The 24,229-nt window shown below is 45.7% G+C and overlaps 2 protein-coding genes across 5 annotated transcripts in view; one reads left to right on the top strand and one right to left on the bottom strand.

Annotated features, from left to right (window-relative positions):
* Positions 1–7,764, top strand: part of Ckap2l (cytoskeleton associated protein 2 like) — a 38,128-nt gene extending 30,364 nt beyond the window's left edge. For both annotated transcript variants that reach the window (XM_008840371.3, XM_029567051.1), the window contains 3 exons: positions 3,415–3,478; positions 5,000–5,174; positions 6,564–7,764. In XM_008840371.3, the coding sequence (XP_008838593.1) occupies positions 3,415–3,478; positions 5,000–5,174; positions 6,564–6,789 (465 nt within the window). In that variant the 3' untranslated portion in view covers positions 6,790–7,764. The remainder of the gene's footprint in view (positions 1–3,414; positions 3,479–4,999; positions 5,175–6,563) is intronic.
* A 2,128-nt stretch (positions 7,765–9,892) lies between these two features.
* Nt5dc4 (5'-nucleotidase domain containing 4) lies at positions 9,893–21,406 on the bottom strand. 3 transcript variants are annotated; one of them, XM_029567046.1, is made up of 18 exons: positions 21,347–21,406; positions 18,380–18,453; positions 18,168–18,285; positions 17,996–18,091; positions 17,684–17,775; positions 17,539–17,596; positions 17,107–17,200; positions 16,819–16,872; positions 16,519–16,602; positions 16,212–16,244; positions 15,661–15,768; positions 15,259–15,325; positions 14,973–15,143; positions 14,360–14,411; positions 13,983–14,043; positions 12,456–12,632; positions 11,182–11,259; positions 9,893–10,351 (listed from the first exon to the last, which is right to left on the bottom strand). In XM_029567046.1, the coding sequence occupies exons 2-18, from the start codon at positions 18,396–18,398 to the stop codon at positions 10,271–10,273; spliced, it is 1,443 nt and encodes a 480-aa protein (XP_029422906.1). In that variant the 5' UTR covers positions 18,399–18,453; positions 21,347–21,406; the 3' UTR covers positions 9,893–10,270. The 3 variants fall into 3 exon arrangements, with proteins under 3 accessions (XP_029422906.1, XP_029422907.1, XP_029422908.1); XM_029567047.1 differs by lacking the exons at positions 12,456–12,632; positions 21,347–21,406 and having other exon boundaries at positions 18,380–18,529; XM_029567048.1 differs by lacking the exons at positions 18,380–18,453; positions 21,347–21,406 and having other exon boundaries at positions 17,996–18,111; positions 18,168–18,172.
* Between the last annotated feature and the right edge of the window lie 2,823 nt (positions 21,407–24,229).

Raw genomic sequence — 24,229 nt, 5'->3', positions numbered from 1 at the left:
AGTGTTTGTCTTGGATGGGTGACTTCTTAAAAATTCTCTTTCATGTACTTTCTTTGTTGTTTGCAGTAAGATGATTCTGTAACGCAGTGTTTAGCTTCTGTTCATAGGGGGTAAGAGGGTGATGGGGTAACATGATCAAAGTACATTATATGCAAGTGTGACAGTCACAGTGAAACCCTTTGTTTTGTACAGTTAATACACATTGAAACAACATTCTACTTCACTTCATAAAGCAATTACAGAATTTGAAGTATAATAGGAACTTTATGAACATATCAGTTGTTGTTAGAAACTAGTGTTGACTAGTTTATGCTAACAGAATCAGTTTCTTGCCGGGCGTGGTGGCACGCGCCTTTAATCCCAGCAGTCGGGAGGCAGAGGCAGGCCGATCTCTGTGAGTTCAAGGCCAGCCTGGTCTACATAGTGAGTTCCAGGACAGCTGGGGCTACAGGGAGACCCTGTCTCAAAAAGACCAAAAAAACCAAAAAAAAAAAAAAAGAATCAGTTTCTTGTCAAGTAATCTTGTCTCAATACTAATTGCAGAAATATGCAATTTTGGGGAGTATTAGTGGAAAGTTATAACATCAATATCTAATAAAAAGAACTTAAAATATATTAAATTCAATACATCAATAGCCCTAAGTCAGTAATTCAGAGCCATTGCATGAAGTAGCTTATTTATTCTAAAACCTAACATAAACCACCATCTACAAATTTTTTACAAAAGATTATATCAAATTATCTTACAACTCTTTTTACTTAAGTAATTTTCCATTCCGCACTCCAGTACTTAATTCCATGACTGTTCAGAATTGCACATGTACACAGTTCAGAGTCCAGTCAGCTTCATTCAGGAAGGCATTTTCTTTGCTCCCCTACCATTTTCTACTTCCCAGAGCAAACTGTTTCCATTTTCACTCTAGTTTCAGAAAATAGCTTGTCTTTGTTTCTTAATTTTTCACCCTTAGGCATAATTTGTGGGCTTCCAGGTGAGGAACAGTTGCTCTTGACTCCTGTCTCCTCCACGGTCACTCTGGCGTGTTTCTCTGTTACTCTCAGACACTCTACACACCCGTCTTGAGTTGGCTGTACCTCTTATTTCTAGAGCCCATACCAAGCTTCCCTCTTCCTGCATTACCTGTTTCTTCTCTAGCACTCTGGCCCCACCCTCATTGCTTGTTTTATTCTCTATTATTCATAAAAGGGCTTGTTCAAAGCTGGTGAAATTGGGCTATTTGTGTATAGCTAGCTAGCTAGCTGTATCTACATCTACAAATATTCATAATAGTTGGGTTTGAAAAGTATATTCAAAGCTCTGAGGGCTGGGGAGATGGCTCAGTCAGTACAGTGCTGGCTATACAAGCAGAAAGACCTGAGTTTGAGCCCTAGCACTATGCAGAAATGCTAGGTGTACTGGCAGCCTTATAATGCCAGCACTGGTAAGGCAGAAAGGTAGATCCCTGGAATTGCTTGGCCAGCCAGCCTAGCCTAATCGGCAATCCCAAGTCCTGATGACAGACCCTGTCACAGAAAAACAAGGTAGATGGCTCCTGAAGAACAACATCCAAAGCTGACCTCTGGCCTCCACACGCCACATGTATGTATGTGCACACATGTGCACACACACATATACACACACACAAACACGCTGAACATGTATACACACACATATATATGTATGTACACACTAAAGAAAAGCTCTAAACATATGTATAGGGCTTCACAATAAGGTGATATGGCTGTTATTGGTTAAGGAACTCTCAGTATGAGTATCTTTAGGTCTTTCCTCTTAAACTGGTGAAATTCTCTAGAGGAGGCTTTTCCAGTCTCTGTCCTGAGAACTAAAAACCATGCTGCTGGTGTTGGGGAGAAGAGAGCTCAGAATATCAACCCTCAGCCTGGAAATGTTGATTTCTCCTATTTTCAAGTAGGCACTCGCCCCAGTCTTGCCTGATATGCTTCAGGAACATGGAGAATATCGTCCGAGTTTCCTGTTAGGATGAAGAGGATAGGGCACAGTCACCAGGATGATAGTGTCAGGGTCGTAGGGGAGATTTGGAGGTCTGACTCTTGAACAGATGCTCCACAGTCCTCCTGGTTTAGGCCTGGCCTCCCATTCTTTGAAGCTCTGAAGTGTGGATCAGGGTTTTCCTCAGCCACACTGCCAGCTCAACTGACTCTCTTAAGGTGGTCCAGTGGATATCCTCTCTTAGCATTCCAGCTTCCAAAATCCTTGTTGCTGTTTATTCTGTGTAGTTACTTCCTCTTTTCAATCCTTTATTATCATTTTAGTAAAATATCAAGAGAGATAGAAATAAATATATGAAGTCCACCATCTTTAACCAGAAACCTCTACAAATATAAATATGCTTAATGAAGCTGGGCTTCACTCCTGTAATCCCAACACTTAGAAACCTGAGGCAGAAGGAGCGCCACTAGTTCAAGACTACCCTGGCCTACATAGTGAGTTTCAGGCCAGATTGGGCTATAGAAAAATACCCTTGCCTCAAAAATAAATAAGTAAATAAAATAAAATACACTTGATGAAAGTATTTTATAATTCAGACCCTTTGCAATATATCCTGTATATTTCTTTATTCCTACTTCAGTAAGCTTAAAGCATAACTCTGTTTTGGTTTTTTTAGTGTATTGAAATCTTTACTCCTATATTCTATTTTTATTATACATCCATTTTTAATTTGATACAGAGTCTTAGGTCTGAAGGAAAACTTCTAAATATAATGTTTCCATAAAAAACAACAGTTCACTTTGTGATCTACTTTGTAGCATGGCTCACATACTTTTCTATACAGTTGGAATTTTTGTTTTTTTCTTTGGTCAGTTGAGTTTTTTGTTGTTGTTTTTTAAGGTATGCTATTTTAACAAATGAAAGAAGAGGGAGGGGAGAAAGGGCTGGGGAAAGTTGCTCAAAATGCTAACAAAGATTATGTTTGAGTGATGAGACTATGGGTGAAAGTCTTTGTTGAGTTTAACCTGTAGTTCATTCTTGGTGAAATGAGATATACAGCTTTTATGATGAAAACAAGAAATAAGCTGACAGCAATAATACATGTTACGTTTTCTATATAGCTGGCTTTGTATCTTTGAGCCACAATCTTTATGTGAGAGCACATTTTCATTGGCATGATACAGATTAAAAGGAAAATAGAATTTGATTAGAGAAATCCTTTATAAGCAAAGTCAAACATATCTCTTCAATAAAATCAGATACACCAGCATTTAACTGACACTTTCTGTTTCTTCATTTTTCTTCAACTTTTAAAGTATATTTATAGCTGGGTAAAAGTTTTTTTTTAAGATCTTTATTGCAGAAAGTTTAATTTAATGGTCAAAAGTTCCTGAGCTCATTTTTTCCATAAATGCTTTTAATACTAATTATTTTTTTCCCTCCAGCCAATACAAGATTTACGGGAAGTTGTTCTTAGCATTTTGCAAGATCCAAGCAGAAACACAGAAGGTACTGTTATTTTTGTGTTTGAATCCATTCCCTCAAGACGTGCAAGTAAAAATCATCTAGAGACATGTAGGAGATAAACAGTAGTCCCCAAAACACCTCTGACCTCTTGGTTTTCATCATCCACTGATTTATTTCTGTTATCACAAGCAAATATATGCCTAACACTAAACAAAGGTTATGTCCACCAGAGAATCTAGATGAGCGTTTCCTGCTTTCCTGGTGTCTTCAAGGAAGAAAACAAAGCTGTTTATCAAAAAAGATAGAGGCAAAAGGATGATGCCTTGGCTTCAGATATGAGATCATAATAAGCCCAGCATCACTCACTCATCTAAATTCATGTTGCCTTTTAAAATAACCATCTCCAGAGTCTCTTCACTTAGCCATTGCTGTCAGTGTTTAGAACCTTTAGAGGATTTGTGTAAGGGAACTGGTGTGCCAGACTCAGTGACATAGAATTGCTCGTGATACTTGTTATGTGAATGGAAAGGGAGGGTGGGCTCTTTTTAGAAAATGCAGTGCATTCTTATTATCTAGATGACAAATCTTTTTCCTTTAAAATCGTTTTAAGGTAGCTGTGGTGGCTCATTTGTAATCCCACTTCAAGCAGGAGGATTGCCTCGAATTCAAGGCCAGACTGGGTTACAAAGTCAGATCCTATCTCAAAAAAAATATATATTTGAGTCATGGGATTATAGCTAAGAACAGAATAGATCTATTCAGTGGTGGACTCAGGGAATGAAATGATAGCTCAGATAGTATGTGGTCATGGAATGAAAGGGGAAATGGAAATTCCTGCCTTTGTGCTCCTTGTTCCTACTGACCTCTGGGAGGGGTGGGGGTCTCAGCCACTAGACTCATTATCTGCCCACTTCAGTCTAATTAACTTCCTTTAACATTTGAGTGGTTATGATTGAACTGTCAAAAAAATAATGTGACCATAAGACATTTTTTTTTTCAGTATCCAGGGTAATAACCAGGTAGTTAACCCCAGGTAAGGAGGGGCTTGAGAATTGATCCTAATAATGTCAAGAAAATTGATCCACAATGTGGTAAAAAGGTAAAAGTCTCTAAGAGAGCTCTCTTGAAAGTGAAGAAAAGATTGGGATGTGGTCAGTATTGAAAAGGATATCCAGAATCCATTTTCAAGTGACAAAGAATCCTAAAGAATGTCTCGAATGCTAATTGGTGGGGTGACCTGATATCATAGGGCAATGCAGTGGGACTTGACAGGAAAGGGTCACTAGAGGGAGCTGGAGGGAGAGAGTGGATGTGATCAATATATGTTGTATAAATGTATGAAACTTTCAAAGAATAAAAAATATTATTTTAAAAAGTAGAATAAGAAAAAACTCATAAATATCAGTTTAAGTCATACCTCTTTGTTTGCTATATGGAGTCCATGAGAGTAACTGGGAGATCATTGTATATATTGCCTTTTCATTTTACTGATTTTTAATTTAAGTTTTAAATTGCTGAATCTTACTTCCCTTCCTGACCTTGTGTGCATGGGAATTACCTCAGACTCTTTAGCTGCTGAAGCTAATATCACATCAATGGAAGAGCTGGCGAAAAAGGAAGAATCCGGGCAGTCTTGTCTTTCTCCAAAAGAGAGAGAGCAGATTACAGCAACACCCCAGATAACCATGGCAGAACTTGGTAACTGTGGTATCAAGTTACAGATTGCCCCAATCCCTAGGTAAGCAAGCTCTAAAGCAGACTTTTGAGCATAAACCTAATTCTTGTTGAGTTCTCTTCCTCTTCCACCATCTGAGTAATAGCAGTTTATAGATGCCTCTGCTTCATAGGAGATCAAGGGCCTAATCAGTCTTTGGCATTCAGGAAGGAGCCAAGAGTAAGCAGAGGTTGGAAACATCAAAAGAGAATCTGAGTCTTTTCTCTGTACACACACCATCCCCCTCCTCCCACCCCAAAAAGAATGACGTGCAGTGAAGTGCTGCCAAGTCAGGAGGGGTGCTGGGGTGGACTCTCCCTCCTGCCTACATTCGTTCCTCCCTCTTCACTCTTATTTGTCCCACACTTGGAGATCCTTCCTGCCAGCCTGGCACAGAAGAAGGGAGTTAGACAGTACTAACTCCCAAGTGTGGGCACCTCTGGATCTGTGGGAGAGAAGGGGCAGTGAATAGCTCTGTTTGAACAGGGAGGGCGGCTGAGTATGTTGCAGTCAGAGTCTGCTCCAAGCATTCTGTTTTTCTAAGAAGTGTATGTTTAAGGCAGAGCATACAGTCATTTTAAGGAGCTATGTCAGTGTACACAAATGTCATTTTCTAAAAGGGAAGCTTACTATTGCTCTCCTGTCTTCATGATCTTGAAGAATTCTAAACAAGAGTACCAAGATAACAGTTCTGTGTCTTACCTTCCCTAAGAAGCACAAGTGGGCCTTCTAACTCTAGACTAACCCCTTAGACCCCATTGCCCCACTCCTTCAGCCCATGGATGGTTGGAAGCAGCCAGCTAATCCACAGCCCACCTCCTACTAGCTCCAAAATCATAGGAGCTTTTTAGCAGGCCTGCCTGCTGCTTTTGTGTAGGCTGATAGAATCAGTGGGTTTGTGAGTTGTACATCAGTCACCGTATCCTGTCCTCCAGACTGCTGCTTCTCAGGATGCATTTGCAAGTTTATAATGAAAATGCCCAAGTTGTTCCAGTTTCACTGTGTGGTTTGGTCCAACATCTTAATAGGTTTTTGAGTAATTTACTGTGAAAGCTAGAAAGAATCTTATAATTCATTAGTGCAGTGAAGCTTAGTGTTAGGCCCAATTTCTCTAAACTTGGAAGTTTATGAGATAAATGAATAGCAACTATAAAGCAGTTGACTTCAAATAAAACCATCATTCACATTTTGTTCATTAGATCCTTATGCTCACACCATCCAAGAGCAGGTGGCTGTCATCCAGTACACCTCAGAAGTCAGGGAAAGGCTATAATAGCTTGAGAACTGCTCTAGATTTAGCCCTTATGTCAACTTAGTGTCTGATATGCTTTATTATGGAATAAGAAACAAAGAATAACAAATAGAATTTTTTGTCCTGTAAAGTCTTTGAACACCTCTTCTGTGGTCTTTCAGAATATGTGGTATGCCAGAAGTACAAGACATGAAGCTCATCACTCCCGTCAGGCGCTCAACAAGGATCGAGCGGGCAGTGTCCCGCTACCCAGGAATGCTACAGGACCATGATGTGGTAGTGGCTTCTCTTGACGAGTTACTGGAAGTGGAAGACACAGAGTGCTTTGTATTCCGTAAAAATGAGGCTTTGCCTGTAACATTAGGTTTTCAGATCCTTGAATCATAATCTTTTCATGCTCTTTTAAGAAACAAAAACAAACAAAAAAAGAGCAGCTATTTCAGGGCTTCCAAAAGATAAGAAACATCCTTGTCCCAATGACCTGAAATAAGTGTACACAGAGACACCGTGAATGCAAGTGAATGCAGATTATAGACACTTGGGATTGAAGAAGTAACGCATTGGGTTTACTCTCAAATTGTATGTCCCCATGGAAAAGCCTTTGAGATGTGCATTTTGTTATATAGTTTATGACAGTTTTACAGCATACATAAGTTTCAAAATATCAAATATCTCACAAATGTAGGGAAAAAAATTGCACTTTGCTGATCTACTTTAATCCCATTATAGTTAATTTTTATACCCAAAGATTGATGCTACTATGGCAGGATGGACTTTCCTTTTAGCATCTACCATAGAAAGGAGAGCCCATTCTTACAGTGGGAAGACTGGCGCTTTGAACCCAGCTTGCCAGGCTGCACAGTCAGACCTGGCCTGTTACAGGCTGTGTAATAAGATGGTCGTGCCTTTGCTCAGAGATCACAGGTGACATTTATGGTGTTCTGTGACTTCCATCACTGAGTCCCTACAGGTGAGGGGTAATTCTTGTCCTCTCTGTGCAGGTCTCTTGATGAAGCGCAATCCAGGATTGGGGTGGCCATCTAGCTTTTTATGTATAAACCTAATTTTGCATTTGGTATTTGGAAACACTTCAAGTAAAAACAAAAGTGGGGAGCAGGGCACTTGATCAGTTCTTTTCCCTGCCAGCCAGAACGTGGTTATCCTGAAAAGGCAGTGTGAGGCCCAGAGACTATGGCAGGGTATTTTTTCTTCTCCTTGGGCAACTGCTTTTAGAAGGAAAAGCAGAGTCATTTTGTAAATACAATGTATAGAAAAGTCTAATCAACACATTTTTAAAGGTTAGCTTTCTTACTATTAAGTGTTATTAAGTAATATCTAAATAAAACATTAAATTGTTGTTCACACTTGCTTATTTGTTTACCTGTTTATTATAGTGTTAGTAGCTTGGCAAGAGAAGTAGGGGTTTCTCTGAGGAAACACTGATATACTACCCCAAGAACTTCATGGGGAGCATTCATTGCCTGGATCAAGAGTCTGACCATCAGCCTCATGAGGACTTTGATTTTTTTTTTTTTTTTTTCCGCTGTGAGAGAAGCAGATCTGTCTCTCAAGATCAAGTTTATGATACCAAGATTCACAAAATTGGCCTATAAACCATAATGCCAGGGAACTCACTCTTCATGAGAAATAGGCATCCATCCCCACAACTGACATGCAGGAGTCCATGCACCCAGCTCAAAGGGTAGCCTAGTGACTGCGAGACTTGGAGAAGCATGAGAATCACCAGACTGAGTCTGGAGCAACTCTCCAGTGAGGGAAGGACTTGCTTCAGTTCATACACAGGTCTTTGGGATGGAGCCTGCAGTACACCCTTCACACCCTCCGTTAGTGAAAATCACTAACCTTTTCTCTGGCTTCTAGAAGGGCTTGCCTCACTGTCTATACTCTCCCCTCCCCAAGCCTGAGAAGCAGCTTGTGCTGGTTCCACTTTGCTCTCCTCGAAACCATTGTTTTGCTGTTGCAGCAGCTTTCCCGTCTTCACTGCCAGCTCCTTGCGGGCTGTCTGGCAGGACCTCCCTGGCACTAACAATACAGTGTAGGTTGAACTGCTGGCATCTAATAATGTATAATTTCAGAAGGACAAGCTGGAGGTTTTGCAAAGCCTGATTAAACTAAATAGGGCCTCCTGATCATGAAAATGATTGAGGATGCTATAGCAAGTGCAGAAAGTGTGCCTTGATTCTGAGGCTTTTTGCAGATAGTGGTTAAAGTTCTCATTTAGTAAATGAATGTTTCTAGATAGAAGGGGCAGGAGGGAGGGAAGAAGGCAGGCCCTTAATCACGTGAAAGGCAGGTCTACAGGGAATTGTAATAAAAATATGAGCCTTTGTAAAGGCAGCTAATGTGATTTAGGGGTGGCTTTTTAGAGGGATTGGTGTACACCACTGTGCAGAATGACAGAATCAGAAGACATGGGGGAGATGCACTTTGTAGTGTTTACTGCCAAGGCTCTGCTGAGTTCGCTACATGCTAGAAGAGACTATTTGTGCTTTCCTGGCATGTATCCAGACTCCCTAATTTAGTAACATGTAGAGGACACTGCAGATGCCAGAGGTAATAGTAGAGGGCCAAACTGACCTAACCCCAAGGAGTAGAGGGGCTAGTGGAAACGCTTGTTAATCAGAGTCACAAATGAAAAGTTTAGTCCTAAGAAAGAGGTCTGTGGGCAAGAACTCAACACACTGGTCTAGCTGGAACTGTAACATGCCCCAAAGCCTGAGTTAAGAATAGGGATAAAGAAGACACAAAAGAACACCTTGGGCCTGGGAAAGTGTAAAGGCCTCCTTTCCTTTTCTATCCCTCTTCCTGTCCCTCTCCTCTCCCCATCTTTTCTCCCTCCCTGAGCCCTCCTAAGGAACTTCTACTGGTTGTTTATACCTAGGTCCTTATATTCTTTCAGCTATACTGCATTTTAGGACCTTTCTAGAAAAGCATAAACCTTAGGGGCTGAACAGTCTTTCTGAGAAAATGCCTCTAGTTCAGTAATGATCTAGTGTTTAAAGACACAAAGTCAGTGGCACTTGGTCCTTGCCTGGAAAGTTGGCCCCTGCAGATTGTGGGACCAGAAAGTCCATCCTGGCAGACAGAGAGAGGTCTTAGCAGTGCCAGACCAGAATGCTTCTAAAATGCACGAGAGATGTGAAAAAGTGAACTTCCTAAACATAAGGCCTGTGTCCCTTAGAGATCCTCAGACATTCCAAATAATTCCCATTGATCTACAAAAAGTGCAACTAGAGCTGTGCCATCGGGTCGTTCCTTCAAAGGCTTCTTTGTCATCTCCCAACAGGTTCAATCTAAGACTTCCCATAAGGGCAGTTGTCGCCACTAAGACTTAACACCAAACAGTAGGAGGGAATGAAAGTCAGGACATCAGAACAGCAGGGAGCCAGGGCCAAATCACAGAGATGCTTCTAGCAAAATGATCAAATCACAAGGATGACTTTTAATGTGTTTTAATCCATGTTCACATCAAGCTGAAAGATGGGCTATCTGATTTCCTCTGTCACAGTGACCTAGGTCAAAAGAACAGCTAACAAGATAGTCTAGCCAAGCAGGTTTTATAAATTTTGAAACAGAATCAAAGTTCACAGAAGTACTATTTTTAAAAGAAATATTTAGAAATAAAATTTAAAATGAACATGATGCAACTCTGGAAAAACTGGTTATAATGCTTCTATTTGTTGCACACACTCCAAAAAAGCTCAGAGACCATCAAGGATGCCTTCTGAGGTAACAGCAATACTCCCTCCTCCCTCAAAGATTTCCTAAGCTCCGGATTGGTTCATTTAAGAGTTTTCAATACATTTGCTTTTTTCTTCTACACTTTTCCTGTTATCTGAAAAATATCTCAAGCAGATGATCCATGATGCCAGCCCATGTCCAGGACTGAGTCAGCCACCTCGTCCTCTTCTCTGCCTTTGCGCTGAACCTTATGAGAAGCAAAGAAAGTAGCTATGGAAAGTATCTCTCAGTCGGGTTCAAAGTGTTAAAAATGGCTGAGTTAGGATGAGGATAAGGGACTAAGGATCAAAGACATGCTTTCAGGGAGAGCCCATTGTACTGACGAGAGTGGTCCAGTCTGCTGGTGGGCTATGAAGGAAAAAGATCTGAAAAAGACTGGTTTGAGATTGTGACTCCACTAGCCTCTCAAGCTTCTTTCTCCTGAGCAAGAGAAAAGTAGCTTAGTTACTTCACCTTCCCTTCCTACACCATCATCAAGCCGGAGGCACTCAGTACACACAGCATACACTGCTCCTGATCACACCCAGCTAAAGGAGATGTATGAAAGAGACTTTAATAAGCAAGCTCAAGAAAGCCAGGGTGCAAACAAGGTCCCTCATGACATCAGGAGACTCAGCCTAAAAGTCAAAGGAAGTCCTGCTCCTTGGTGTCTAAAGGCACCAAGAGAGGAAGCCCTAGCTCAGAAGGGCACACGCCTTATTCTTCTCCAGAGCAGAGGGAATAGATTTGGATGGTGAACGACAAACAGTTGTCTGTAAAGGTTACAAGGCACTGACAGCTGTTGAGCAGATCCCATGGCCCTGACAGACCTAAAAATCAAAGTTTAAATTTCTCCTCTTCTAATCTGAATTGAAATTCATAACTAATATCATTATCTCCATAATTTTTAATGCCTGCATTGGCCACTGTTGCCCCATCCCATGGTAGCCACAAGCCACAGAGCTTCTCAGCCACAGTGCAGTGGCTCCTCCCACCTCTGCTGTGAAGGGCAGAGCTTATGGCCTTCCAGTCACTCACCTTCTGGACACAGGAGAGGAAGCAGGAGGTAGGGTCCTGGTTGGCCCGTTCTTGCTCAACTACCAACTCATGAGGCATCTGTTGGAGTGAATGTGGATGGAGATTAAGCAGTTCCATTGATAGAAAGGCCCCTCAGGACTTTCTCAGTTATGCATAGCCTCTCAGTCCACAGTGACAGGTTCATGCACACAGATACCACAGACAAAGGAGCCCAAGAGAGTGCAGAATGGAAGATAGGTTCTGGCACCTGAACTTCCCTTCCTCAAAAAAACAGGCCAAAAGGTCAATTTTCTTTAAACGTTTCCCCTTGTCAGGGGAGTTGTCTTTTCTTCCTCTGCCTGACCTCTGCTTAGCAATGATATCTAACAGCACAGATGATTATGCCTGGGACTTTCAGCAAAGAAGAGCTCTCCGGATCGCCCATCTAAGAGAGGTGGTGCAGTGTAGGCAGCAGGGCATAGCCTTAGAGCCCTGAATTCAAGTCCCAGCTCTGTGATCTACTAGCTGTGTGACAGCATGTGACTTAGAGTCTCTGCATTGCCATTTCAACAACAGTAAAAGAGGAGGATGAAGCCTACTTTTCTGAGTTATACTGAATATTGAGCAGAATTGGTGACAAGCATCCAGCCCAGTGGAGGGAACATAGCAGATACTCGATAAATGAACCCGTCTTGAAAAATAGAGAAAGCAGAGGTCAGGGAGCCCCAACGACCCACTTTGTAGTCTAGCTCCTTAAGCCCAGAATCTACATCTTACAGGTTAAAAAAGGATGAGTCTTTGGGAAGACTGGCAAGTACATGCTCCAAGAACTCCCTTGCTGAAGGCCCACAGTTCCCATGAGCCTTTGCCAGTACAGCCACAGCTACCCTTACTTCACAGATCATAATCCAGAAGCATCTTAGGGTCTCCTAGAGGAAAACTAGCCTGCAGCCTTTCCTGCATCCTCTGTTGCTTGCTCCCCAGAAGCTACTGCATGTTTGCTAAGAGGAACAGGACTGCACTACTTCCCCCACAACTAGCATCATTTCTACCAGGGGGAAATGCACAATTGTGTGATCTCAGCATAAAACAGAAGTTAGGCATGAGCGAGAATATCCCTAGTAATGGCACCTTCATACATACTTATCTCCTATGCAGTTTTTTTTATTTGTAAGGCTTCGACTCCATTGTGTCTAGAAGTTGGAAACTGATCCTAGGGACTTTGCCAACTTCTGTAAAAGTAGGAACCCATGGGTCCTTCTTGGGTAGAGTCAGGAATGGTCAGGGAGACCCACCAGCTCTGGCTTGGCCCGAAACAGTGAGCTGAGTGGAAAGTGCAGGAAGTTGAGGCAGGTGGTGGTGTAGAGGTCTGCGTAGCGCATCAGCTGGCTAGAGAAGAGGGTCTGACGGAAGCCACAGTGGAACAGGCTGCCCATGGTGCTGTAGCACAGGTCCAGCTCCCGGGTTACCCTCTAGCCAAGGGGAAACATGATGAATCCAAATCCCGTCCACCTCCTCCCACACCACCTTTGACACTGAGTTCTCACCCTGGGGGTGAATACTCTCTGCTGGGACCAGGCCAGCCCCGCCTTTACCCAAACCCTCTGGGGATTGGGTTTATGTCCCCCTGCAGGAAAAGAGCTGCCTGTTTAAAACTCACAGGTTGCTCACTTGTGCTTGGGGGTTGGAGGCGGGTATTTATTTGGTTGATTGGTTTTATGTTTTGAGACAGGGTCTCCCTATGTAGCCCAGGTCAGTCTAGAACTCACACTCTTGTCTCGGTGCCTCAAGTGCTAGGATTACAGGTGTGTGCCATTCTGAGGCTTTTATTTACAGGCGTGTGCTCATTTTGTGGGGCTTTTATTTTTAGTGCTGGGCTCACACCCAGGACCTCATGCATGCTGGCAAGCACTCCTTATGGAGTTGTACCCAAACTTGTGGAGAAAGGATATGTCTCCACTTTGCCACAGGCCCTACTCCTGCCTTCTCCTGCAGTGACCCCCTCAACCCAGAAAAGTGATCACCAGGGTCTAAACTCAGCAGAGAACTTGGCAAGGCCCATATACCCAGCCCCGCTACCACTCTCCTGGCAAATCCTCACCCCTCCTCCAGACCCTGCTTTCAGAGCTAGAAACTGGCCCAAACAGTTTTCCCTCTCTGAACCTGTTTCTTTATCTGTAAAATACAGGTGACAGTCCGTGACAGTCTACCTGACAAGACTGAGGACCACTCAAATGGCTGTGTTCTACGTGCGTTAAGCTTTACAATCTGCAAAAAGTTCTGCAAAGATCCTTTATTACTGATCCAGTTTGGCCTAGGACTGCCAAGTGTTCTGACACCCTTGGACCAGGCTGGTCTGTGGGACTCTCCCAGCTTTGCTGGCTGATCAGAAAACGCCAGGGGAAATGTCCTTTCTTCTTTTCCCTGAACTACTCAGCTCACTAGCCCTGAATCCCATTTTCTGAGGCCCTTTCTCCAGTGACCCCAGACATCCATCATAGTTAGCTAGTCAGCCACATGAGATCCAGCCTAGCAGTCAGGTGCTTCTCAGGAATGTTAGTGGTGGGGACTGAGGGACACGAGAGAGGCAAGTCCCAGAAATCAGGTTGAACTCAATCAATCCTTCCACCAGAGCACTTGCTGTCATTTGAAACAACTACCAGCAGAGGGCACTGTAGGACAAGGTCAGGTGGTGCTTAGGCTTGGAGAGAATGGAATAGCTGGCTGGGCTCCAGGATGGAAACAAATTAGATCTAGACAGAAGGGGGGATACCCCCTCAACACCTGTTGGGTTTATCCCTTCCTTACCACCTAGCACTTACTTGAATCTCTTTCTTGGTGGAGCTGATGGCTTGTAGCCCACGACTGCTCCCATCCATGTTCCTGGTGCAAAAATGGTCACATGACCCAGGAGAGAAGTGGAACATGACCTCCCTCGGCCCGGTATAGGGAGGGAAACTCGAGGCGATACAGGACATGAGGAGAGGGCAGGCCAGAGCCTGTGCCCCATGGATTAGGAGGAAAGTCTCAGAAGGCACAGGATGAGCTTGGTCCCAAAGTGGGCAGTAGAGTTACTAGGGAAGTCTAGTCCAAAACATACCCATTTGGTTTCTGGGTGACCTTGGCCCAACCTTGCAGCCAGGCCAGGCTACCAGTCCTCATTCCTCTTCCAACCACCCTCAGGAAGGTCAGAACTTACTCATACAGATTTGCCAGGCATGTGTCCAGCCTCTTCAGCTGTTCTAGCTGCCCTGAAAAGCAGGGGTAGGGGACAGCAAGGGTGAGGGACAAACCCACTGCCTTTGCCCACTTCTGTCTGCCTCCGCTAAAATATTCACGAACTCTTTGGTCAAAGAAGACTGCACCCAGAGAAAAGCAGGACAGCACAGGCCCTGTGGGACAGGTGACAGCAGCACTCCGGAAGTCAGTTGACCTCCAAATCACAAGGCAATGACTCAAACCAGCAACACTTAACACACCCCAAATTGTTTGGGCTCAAAGCAAGCAAGCCCTGAGACAATGATGGTTTTACATCTTTCCTGAGTGAGACAGTGTATAGCTCCACTCACTGAAATCCTCAGGACAGGTGAGGAGACGTGAAGAGGAAGCCCTACCCTAGAATCACCTCATCAGGAAATGAAGATCTCAGTCCCAGCTTGGTCCCTACGACCTATGTGACTGGGCAGGCCGATTAACCTCTCTTGGTCTCTGCTTCCTTGGTAGAAAAATAGATCTTCCCTCATTAGCCACAAAGTGCTCAAGATTCCCTTCATAGAAGAAGACAAAGGTACAAACAGACGACCCTAGCTCACCCTTCTCTTGGGTCCAGATGCTCAGCTCCCGAGACACCTCAGGAACTACGAGACAAGTCCGCCAGCCCTGTCGCTTCTTAGACTTGACAATGTCCCCAAAGATGTGGTCCCCAATGTACAGGATGTCCTTTCCCCGCACTCCAAGCAGCTCACATACCATGTCTGATGAGCCTGACCCAGCAAAAGAGGATGGATGCTTGCTCACCATCCTGCCCTGGGGAGCAGTTTGGTGGCATAGAAGAAGGTGGGCATCCATGGGCAACAAGGATGAGGTGGGAGTTGATACCTCCAGAGTAGACAGCACAGTGTTGGTGGGGTCCAGTGTAGGTGCCCACCCGGAGCTTCCCAGAGTCCTAGTGGGGCAAAGGGAGCTCTGAGCCATGAGAAACAGGTCTTTCCTGGTCAGGGAGGGCTGAGTGACTCCAAGTGGTACTACTACCATTGTGATGAGGGAGGAAGGATGTTGCCAGGCCCTAAAGTAGTCTCCTGGATCCCTGCCTCCAGGGACAGGAGAGACCTTGATCCCTACTCTGTCCCTGCCAGGCCATCATGACTTACCTGTTTGCTGTTAGTGAGGCAAGTGTCTTTGGGACGGATGGGTCAGCCAGCATCAGTTACAAGCAAGGTCAAGTCTAATGTCAGAAAGCCTCCCCTCCACCAAGCACAGGACCTCAGCACCAGCCATTACCATGTTGACCTGCCTCAGAACTGTCCCTTCCGCAAAGAAGCGGGGCTTCTGTGTGTCCACCACAATCAGGTCAAAGTAAGACCTCCAGGTCCTGGGTGAAGCCTCATCCTGGATAGAGTATAAGAACATGACAGGTATACTGGACATGCCTGGCCCAGGAAGTGTGACCCTGCTGCAGCCTGCCCCCTCCCAAGCAGCCCTCCTCCCCCAACCTAATAAGACCCAGAAACATGGGACAGGACCATAGTCACCACCTACCCAACAATATTGATCACACTCAGAGCCCAAGTCCTGTCCCATGCTCTCCTCCCTGGGTCTTAAGGCCCTCAGCTCACCATCTGCTCACCCCCAAACACCTGACTGCCTCTTAACGGACTTTCAAGAAAGCCCTAAGTGATCCTGCCCCACCCACTCAGAGGCTCCAGTGAGGCCCACCCACTAGAAATGACCACTCATATACTTCCTCCTTGAGAAGGGCTTAAACGTGGGAGAAGCTGGCCCTCCTGCCCTTTGCACAGAGCCCCCTGACCCATCCAGTCCAAGACACTTGCCTCACCAACAGCAAACAGGTAAGTCATGATGGCCTGGCAGGGACAGAGCAGGGATCAAGGGTCAGACACAGGCTAGGCCAAAGGGCCACTGCCTGCCTCTGCCCTCACTTCACCAGCTCCCATCCCGGACCCTCAGGCACAAGATGGTAGGAAAATTGGTGTTGAAAGGCCAAGCAATGGAACCTGAGATCCCAGCTGGGTGATGAGGGTTAGAAAGCCTTTGTTCCTCCCCTCCAGTGTCCTAGTCAGTGTCCCCTTGGGCCAAGAAGGGAGCCAGGCCCTACCCCCTCCACACACACACACTCACATCAGTGTAGTTGTAATTGCTGTTGGTAGCCAAAAACACTTTCCCAACTGCCTTCATCTTGTCCAGCAGAATGGGGATTTGTGCCTGGGGCAAAGAAGGAGTGATTTCTCAACCTGTGAGAGCAGGGCCTCTAGAGCTGTGCTGGATCCCCTTCATGGGTTTCAGCTCCGGGTGCCACTCTCAACCCAGCCTCCCTAGCACAGATCCAGAGCTCTTGAGGGAGATGATCACAGAGGGGTTAGCCCATTTCCCAGGGAACAGGGACAGGCCAGTCATGATTTGTGACCTGTGGTCACTCACATCCTTCTCCACATATTTTTCCAAATCCTCCAGGGTCTTCTCCTTGAGACAGCCCTGCAGAAGAGAGCAGATATATGTGCCCACATGTACATAGGTGTTTGAACATGTGCATGCATGCATGCATGCCCACATGTCTATGTCCCAAGGCAGTGGGTATGTCAAGGGGAACATAGGCTGAAGTCCTTAGCAGAAACTGGAGTGAAAGGCCTATGGGAACTAGAGATCTGGGGGCTATCCAGGAGCACCAAGGGCAGACAGGTCAGAGGTCCTGGGGTCCTGGACACTCACTGACAGATGGATATTATTCATGGCTTCAGTCACATCCTGGGAGAGGCTTCGAAAGGACATGAAGAGGTTCCCATGCTGATATCCAGTGTCACAGCTGGGATAGACCAAAAGGGACAGAGGAGATGATGAGGACAGACATGACCACCATCCCCATAGCCCATACCGGAGTGACCCCTCTAGCTACTGGGGCATCAGATTTATGTCCCAGTCATCCTGAGAAGGAGGTCACCTTTTGCTAAGAGTCACTCTCAGGGGCAGCCAGGTTACAGGGTTGAGTGCTACCCTGTAGTGGAAATCTTCCCCCTGAGCTCCTGAAGGCTTGCCAATCCTTCTCTGGACTGGACCTCTGGCCCTTGATGGGGCCCCACTTTGGGGTCTGGACCCTGGGTAGGGTCCTATTGGTCACCACAGGCTGGGCAGGGAGGGACGCACTTGGTGTAGCGGGAACAGCTGGAGAAGAAGTCCACCAGGCAGGCATAAAGGTAGATTTCTGGGAGTGAGAGACTGGTCAGTCAGCTGCCCCAGGTTAGAACAAGGCCCCTGAGGACCACCTCCCCACCCTCCAGCCAGCCCTCACCAGGCAGGTTGAAAAGCGTGTTGAGGACATGGAACCGTGGCAGGTCATCCCTCTGAATGAACTTGCTGGGATAAAAGCTCCAGATCTCTGCCCTACGAGGAGGCTGGCTGAGTGTAGCCACTTTCCAGTGCCTCCCAGAAGCCAGTGCAGGCCCTGCCCATTCCTTCCCACCACACCATTCCTTCTGTTCATCTGGCCGGCATTTGTACAGAGTCATTCTTTCCTGCCTGCCTCAGTCCCTCCTTCCTCCAGCAGGTTAAGCTGTGCTCCCCTCTTCTTACCTCCCACTCTCCCCTCTACCCCTTGGCTTACTCTGAGAGGAAGGTGAAACCATGGAATGCCAGCAGCACATTTCCATGAGTGCCCACCTTCAGCAGGTTCCCGTAGAGGACATCAAACACCAGCCCTCTGGGGAGAGAGTGTAGGAGCTGTGAGTGGGGGTTCCAGGGCAGCCACAGCCTCCCACCCAGCTGAGCTCCCGAACCTGGTGGGGAAGGTAGGGTCATAGGTGTAACGCAGGATCTCGTGGGGGTACCCGATGCACACCAACCGCTCCAGCAGCAACTTGAAGGTTAGTGCCTCATAGGCTGGGGACTTGTATGCTGCAGGAGAGCAAGCAGATCAGGCTGGTTGGTAGCTAATTGCCCTTACCCTGATCCTCCCCAGCTCCAAATGCCCTTCACCAGTTCTCCCTACCAGCCAAAGTATAGTCCATGTCAAAGCCAAAGCAGCGAATCTTCCCCAGTGCCAGGCTGCGGTTGACAAAAATCCTGGGGAGAGAAAGGGAGGAGTTAGAATGTGGACCCACAATCCCCCAGAGTCCAAGACCTTGCTGGTGGGAACCCAGCAGAGGGGTGCGGTGCCCTTGTAACTGCAGAAGTGACAGGAGAAGTAAGGCGGCTGAGCCAGAGCCTCAGCTGGGCCCAATGTATCTCCACACTCATTCCAGTGTGTGAATCACATGTCTGCATGTGTCTGAGTATTCATGTAGGCATGCAGAGGGGTAAGTGTGAGCATGCATGTGAGTGTACAGTTGGTGCTTGTGTATGTCACTGTGCAGAGTGGTAGACTATGTCTGACCATGCATGTGAGCATGCAGAGCAGGTGCATGTATCTGAGTATACATGTGAGCATGCAGAGTGGATGAGTGTGTCTCAGTGTGTATGTGAGCCAGCAGAGTGGGTGCATATGACTGCATATTCATGTGAGCATGCAAAGGATGTTTAAGTGTGTCTAAGTGTGCATAAGCGAGTGCAGAGTGCATGAGTGAGTGTGCAAGTGAGTGTATACTATTGGTGCATGTGTCTGAGCTTGCATGTAAGTATGTAGAGTGGGGGGTGTGTATTAGTGCACATGTGAGTGTGTAGAGTAGGCGTATCTGAGTGTGCATGTGGGTGTGTAGAGTGGGGGGTGAGTGTGAGTGTGTGTACAGTGGGTGCATGTGTCTGAGTGTGCATGTGAGTGTGTACAGTGGGTGCATGTGTCTGAGCTTGCACGTAAGTATGTAGAGTGGGTGTGTATGAGTGTACATGTGAGTGTGTAGAATTGGTGAGTGTCTGTTCATGTGAGTGTGTATAGTGGGTGCCTGTGTCTGAGTGTACATGTGTAGAATGAGTGCATGTGTCTATGTGATGTGTGTAGAGTGGGTGCACATGTCTGAGCTTGCATTGAGTATATAGAGTAGGTACATTTGCCTGAGTATGCATGAAAGCATGCAGAGTGGGTGCATGTGTCTAAGCATGTACACATAATCAGTAGTTCATCATTTCACTGTGTGGTAACATGTAAGGAGCACTTATCTTTGGGAATTTCGGGGTGCAACTGTCAGTGTAAGGGAGCTATCCCTTTCTGAATGGAGTCAATGTGTCCAAGTTCAGAAATGTGATTGTACAGTTGTGCAGCACATGTCTCTGGGCCAGGGGTGAAGGAGAGATCCTTAGGCAGAACATGAAAAGGATTTCCTACCAGTGTCTCCTGTCAGTGCTTCCGCCCGACAGTCATTACCATCTATAAAAAGGTGTCCCTGTGATGTCATGCATCTGTGTAGTGAAAGCAATCACTGCATTTAGCTGTGGCATGTGGGTATTTACAGGCTGAGCCGCCCCCAGCTCCCACCCCAAGTGCCCATCTCACCTCTGGTGCCAGTCATGCATGGGGCCTTGAGAAGAAATCAGGCCCTCAGGGTCCTGGCTGGATTCCCTGCTGGGCTTCCATGGCTCGTCCACACTGGCCATCACCACCCAAAATGAACAGGAGGCAGTGGCCCCTTCCCCAGCCACCTGCACACTATCGGTGTGGCCCAGCTGCTCCCTTCTCCCTCAGCAACTTGGGACCCCTCTGACCCAGCTGGCCCCACCCTGTGCTCCCACCTCTGCTGCCCTCCCTTTGAGGGTGGAGTCAGCAAGAACAGGCTCAGCTAGCCCCTTCCTTCTTCAGGACAGAAAGCAGTGAAGATCAAGGAAGAACAATTCATCTACCCCAAGCCATCGCCAAGCCTAGGCCTTAAACCTCTAAGGACCTCAACTGCTGAGAAAGTTGAGACAGTTTGTAAATAAAGTAAACATAGGAATTACAAAGGTGAGGACTCTGTGTCTTAACAATAAACAATAAACCAATAAAAGAGTCTTTGATAAAAAACCAAGGAGCTCAGGACTCCTGCTTTACACAAGAAATGCTAGCATGCTTGGTTAACAAATTTCCCAGTTCAAGACCATTTAAAGAAGAAATCGCTGGAAGCATGCAAAGAGCAAGTGACTGGTATCTCAGAATCATGGCAAGTGGGGTATATATAAAAAGAGGTCAAAAGCAAAGCAACTGGGGCCACCTAGCGTAGAAGCACAAGTAACCTCTGAAGGCCCGCACCACTGTTCTTACAGCAAAGCAGAGGCTTTCATCCAGAGGGGTGACCTATGTCACCCAGAAAGACAGATGCTGTGACATGTACTCTTTTGAAAAGGAAGGCAGGTTTATGGTTTATTTTACAAAACTTTCCAAAATGACTAAACTAAATGAAGTTAGGCACTTTTAAATGAATAAAAATTATCTAGATAAAAATTAAAAACTAGGTCTGGGATACAGCTCAGTAGATAGTGTTTGTCTAGCATGCATGAGGCCGTGGGTTCAACATTCTGCATTGCATAAGCTAGACATGGTGGTGCACACCTGTTATCCCAGCACTTGGGAGGCAGTGGCAGAAGGAGGTTGTCCTGTGCTACAAAGGAAATGAGTCTAGCCTGAGCTACATGAGACTGTTTTTTTTAAAAAAAAAAAAATCAGAACAACAGTGCTGGAGAGATGGCTCAGTGGTTAAAAGTATTTACTGTGTAATCATAAGGACTGAAGTTCAGATCCCAGCACCCACATAACAAGCTGGGAATCTTATCTACTCCTGTATCTCCAATTCCAAGGTGGTTAGAGACAGGAAGATCACTAGGGTTTGCTGCCTTCCAGCCTACTTAAGAAAACACAAGCCCCAGGTTCAGGAGAGAGACTCTGCCTCAAAGAAATGGGTGGAGAAAGACAGAGAAGAACACTGGATGCCCTCTTTTTGCCTCTGAGCATGCACACAGGAATACACAACCATACACACACACACACACACTCACACAGACATGTACACACACAAATAAAAAAAATCAAATCAAAACAAAACAAAAAGCCTACCTATGGAATAACTCCTTCCTCGACAATGTCAGATGAACAGCTATTAGGACAGTGAGATAAAGTCTGCAGATGCTAGGCCTGTTTGAATGGAAGCAAAGGTGGATGGATTTATGCATGTATGGAAGAATGAATGGACAGCAGGCCATATATAGCAGCTTTAATTGATGAAGTCAGAGGAAAATCAAGCTTCAGAAATGGGGAGGATTTCTGAATCCCTTTCTCCCATGACTCCATGCTACCTGCCCATCTCATGGTTCCCCTTTACACTCTTTCCCACATGAGACACTTCCCCATTAGGTCAGAAAAGGGAAAGAGGAGCAGAATCGGGTTACAGGAAGTCACAGAGTTCACAACAAGTACACAAAGTGCAACCTTCTTTTTCTGTGGCTGAACTTTTTTGAGTCTATCTGAAACTCCCCCAGCATCTGAGAGGAAGGATGCCATCCACTGATGCCCAGGTAGTGTGTCACTTCAGCTTTTACCACATCACTTCTCCAGGTATATCCATGGCTATGCACAATTCGGGCTGTGTGCCCAGCCACACTGCTAATTGGGAAGGGTATCGCCTGGTGGGTATTGGTTGGCCTGGACTGGTACACATGAGGTGTGACTGGCACTTCCTTGTGTTGAAATCTGTTGCGCTGACACGTTCCCCACTGGGTCCCCAGCTATTCTGGACTCTGTTGCTATCTCAGGCTATGGGTGCTTGTTCAGCTTACAGAAACCCTGGAAGAGCCAGCAGTGTGGCCCAGAGCTTCATAGGACTCTGCTAGACCTTGATCCTGAGCCCCTACAAGTGCAGGGGCTCAATGCACTCCAAGCCACTTCAGGAAGGGCTTTGACATGATAACAGAAAATGAACCATTGCCCTGCTTTTCCCATTGCTCAGCCTCATAAGCACTTCACAGGGTGGGCCCATTGTTTGCAGAATATAAAAGTTATCAGATGAGGCACAGAATGCTTGAGCAATTTGCCCACTCTTACAAAGCTAAGGAATGGCAGAATAGGGCTAGGTCCAGGCAGGCCCCTGTGTCCCTATTCTTAACCACTAGGCAAACCTCTCCTGCCGAAGGTCCTCACAAAAGTCCTGCCATAAAAGATCAAGGAAGACTGAGGAAAGGCTCCAGCTTATAGGAGGCTAAAGGACCAAGGCAAACAAATGCAGTATCGGACCCTACAATTAGTTCTACTGCAGGGGGATAATACAGTGCTGAGGACATTGCTAGGTCTTACAGATATAACTGGAATATGAGTGGTAGATTAAACGAAAGTACTGACTTGATGTAAAACTAAGACATGGATGACTTTACTGCAGTAATATAAGAAAATATCCCTCATCTTGGGAAATGCTTACTGAAGGATATTGGATAAAGGTCACACCGGGTCACTTACCTTCAAATGGCAATTGCTTCAAAAAGCAATCATGCAGCCAGACATACTTACATGCATCTGTGTGTGAGCCATCAAAGTGGGAGACAGTGGTAAAATACATGAACCAAAATGTTTGCAATAGGGGCCAGTGAGATGGCTCAGCGGTTGAAGGTGACTACCACCTTTACCTGAAGCCTGATGACCTGAGTTCAATCACCAGGATCCATATGATGGAAATCAAGAACCCACTTCTGTGGGGCATTGTGGCGCATGCCTTTAATCCCACCAGTTGAGAGGCAGAGGCAAGAGGATTTCTGTGAGTTTGAATCCCAAGTGCTGGGACTAAAGGCATGCCACCATGTACACCTAGTAACTCCAGTACTAGGGAATCTGATGCCCTCTTCTGACTTCCTCGGGCATTGTACAACAGGGGTGCACTTACATACATGCAGGCAATACACTCATACAAATAAAGTATAAATAATAAAATTTTTTAAGTATTTAAAATGTGTTAAATGCTAGAAATAGGTAACTCTTGGTAAAGAGTATAGGGATATTCTCTGTATAGTTTTTATTTCAGAACCTTTCAAAAACTTGAAATTATTTCCAAATTAAAAATTTATAATTTTTTTTTTTAAAAACCACACAGCCCTGCCCCCTCATCACTGGTCAGGAGCTCTCCCCCCACCCACCTTCTGACTCCCAGCTTAGCTGCTGTGCTGATGCCAGGAGACGGAAACAGGACCAACCTCTTCAGATTCCTCTTGAATCTTCTACCCACAAGTAGACTATACTCTCTCTCTCTCTCTCTCTCTCTCTCGCTCTCTCGCTCTCTCGCTCTCGCTCTTGCTCTCGCTCTCACTCTCTCTGATTAAGAAGTGTCAAGGAGGGGCTGGAGAGATGGCTCAGCAGTTAAGAGCACTGGCTGCTCTCACAGAGGACCCGGGTTCAATTCCCAGTACCCACATGGTAGCTAACAACCATCTGTAACTCCAGTTCCAGGGGATCTGACACCCTCTTCTGACCTCCACCAGCACTGCATGACATGGGTGCACCTACCTACATCAGGCATTATACTCATGTACATAAAATAAAATAATAAATAAAATGGTTTTTAAAAAACGAAGAAGAGGAGGAAGAGGAGGGGGGACACGGAGGAGGTGGTATCAAGGTTGGGACTGAGGAAATGGTTCAGTCAGTAAAGTGCTCGCCTTGCAAGCATGGGGACCTGAGTTCGGATCCCTAGGCTCCCACATAAAAAGCCTAGTGTAGTAGTATACCCTAGTGCTGCGGGGAACGAGGGAGCACTGAGACAAGAGGATCCTGGGGTCTCACTGGCCAGCTAGTCTAGCCAATTAGTGAGTTCTATGTTCAATGAAAGATGCTAATTCCAAAAATAAGGTGGAAAGCAACAGAGGAAGACACTGGATGTTGACCTCTGACCTCTGTCAGGAAGGGATTTGACATAACAGAAAATGAAAAGTTTCCCTGCTTTTCCCATGTGCTTGGCCT

This window comes from Nannospalax galili, unplaced genomic scaffold (assembly GCF_000622305.1).
Source record: "Nannospalax galili isolate Female #2095 unplaced genomic scaffold, S.galili_v1.0 scaffold1941, whole genome shotgun sequence".
NCBI classification, from domain to species: Eukaryota; Metazoa; Chordata; class Mammalia; order Rodentia; family Spalacidae; genus Nannospalax; species Nannospalax galili.
This window is presented reverse-complemented; position numbering and strand designations above follow the sequence as displayed.

What these genes read in the sequence shown, in the direction of transcription:
- Nt5dc4 (XM_029567046.1), bottom strand. An exon ending in GACCCTACCTTCCCCACCAG is followed by an intron (nt 18,092 to 18,167) that starts GTTCGGGAGCTC and finishes CTCTCTCCCCAG; the next exon opens with AGGGCTGGTGTTTGATGTCC. An exon ending in TTCTGAGGCAGGTCAACATG is followed by an intron (nt 15,326 to 15,660) that starts GTAATGGCTGGT and finishes TTGCCCCACTAG; the next exon opens with GACTCTGGGAAGCTCCGGGT.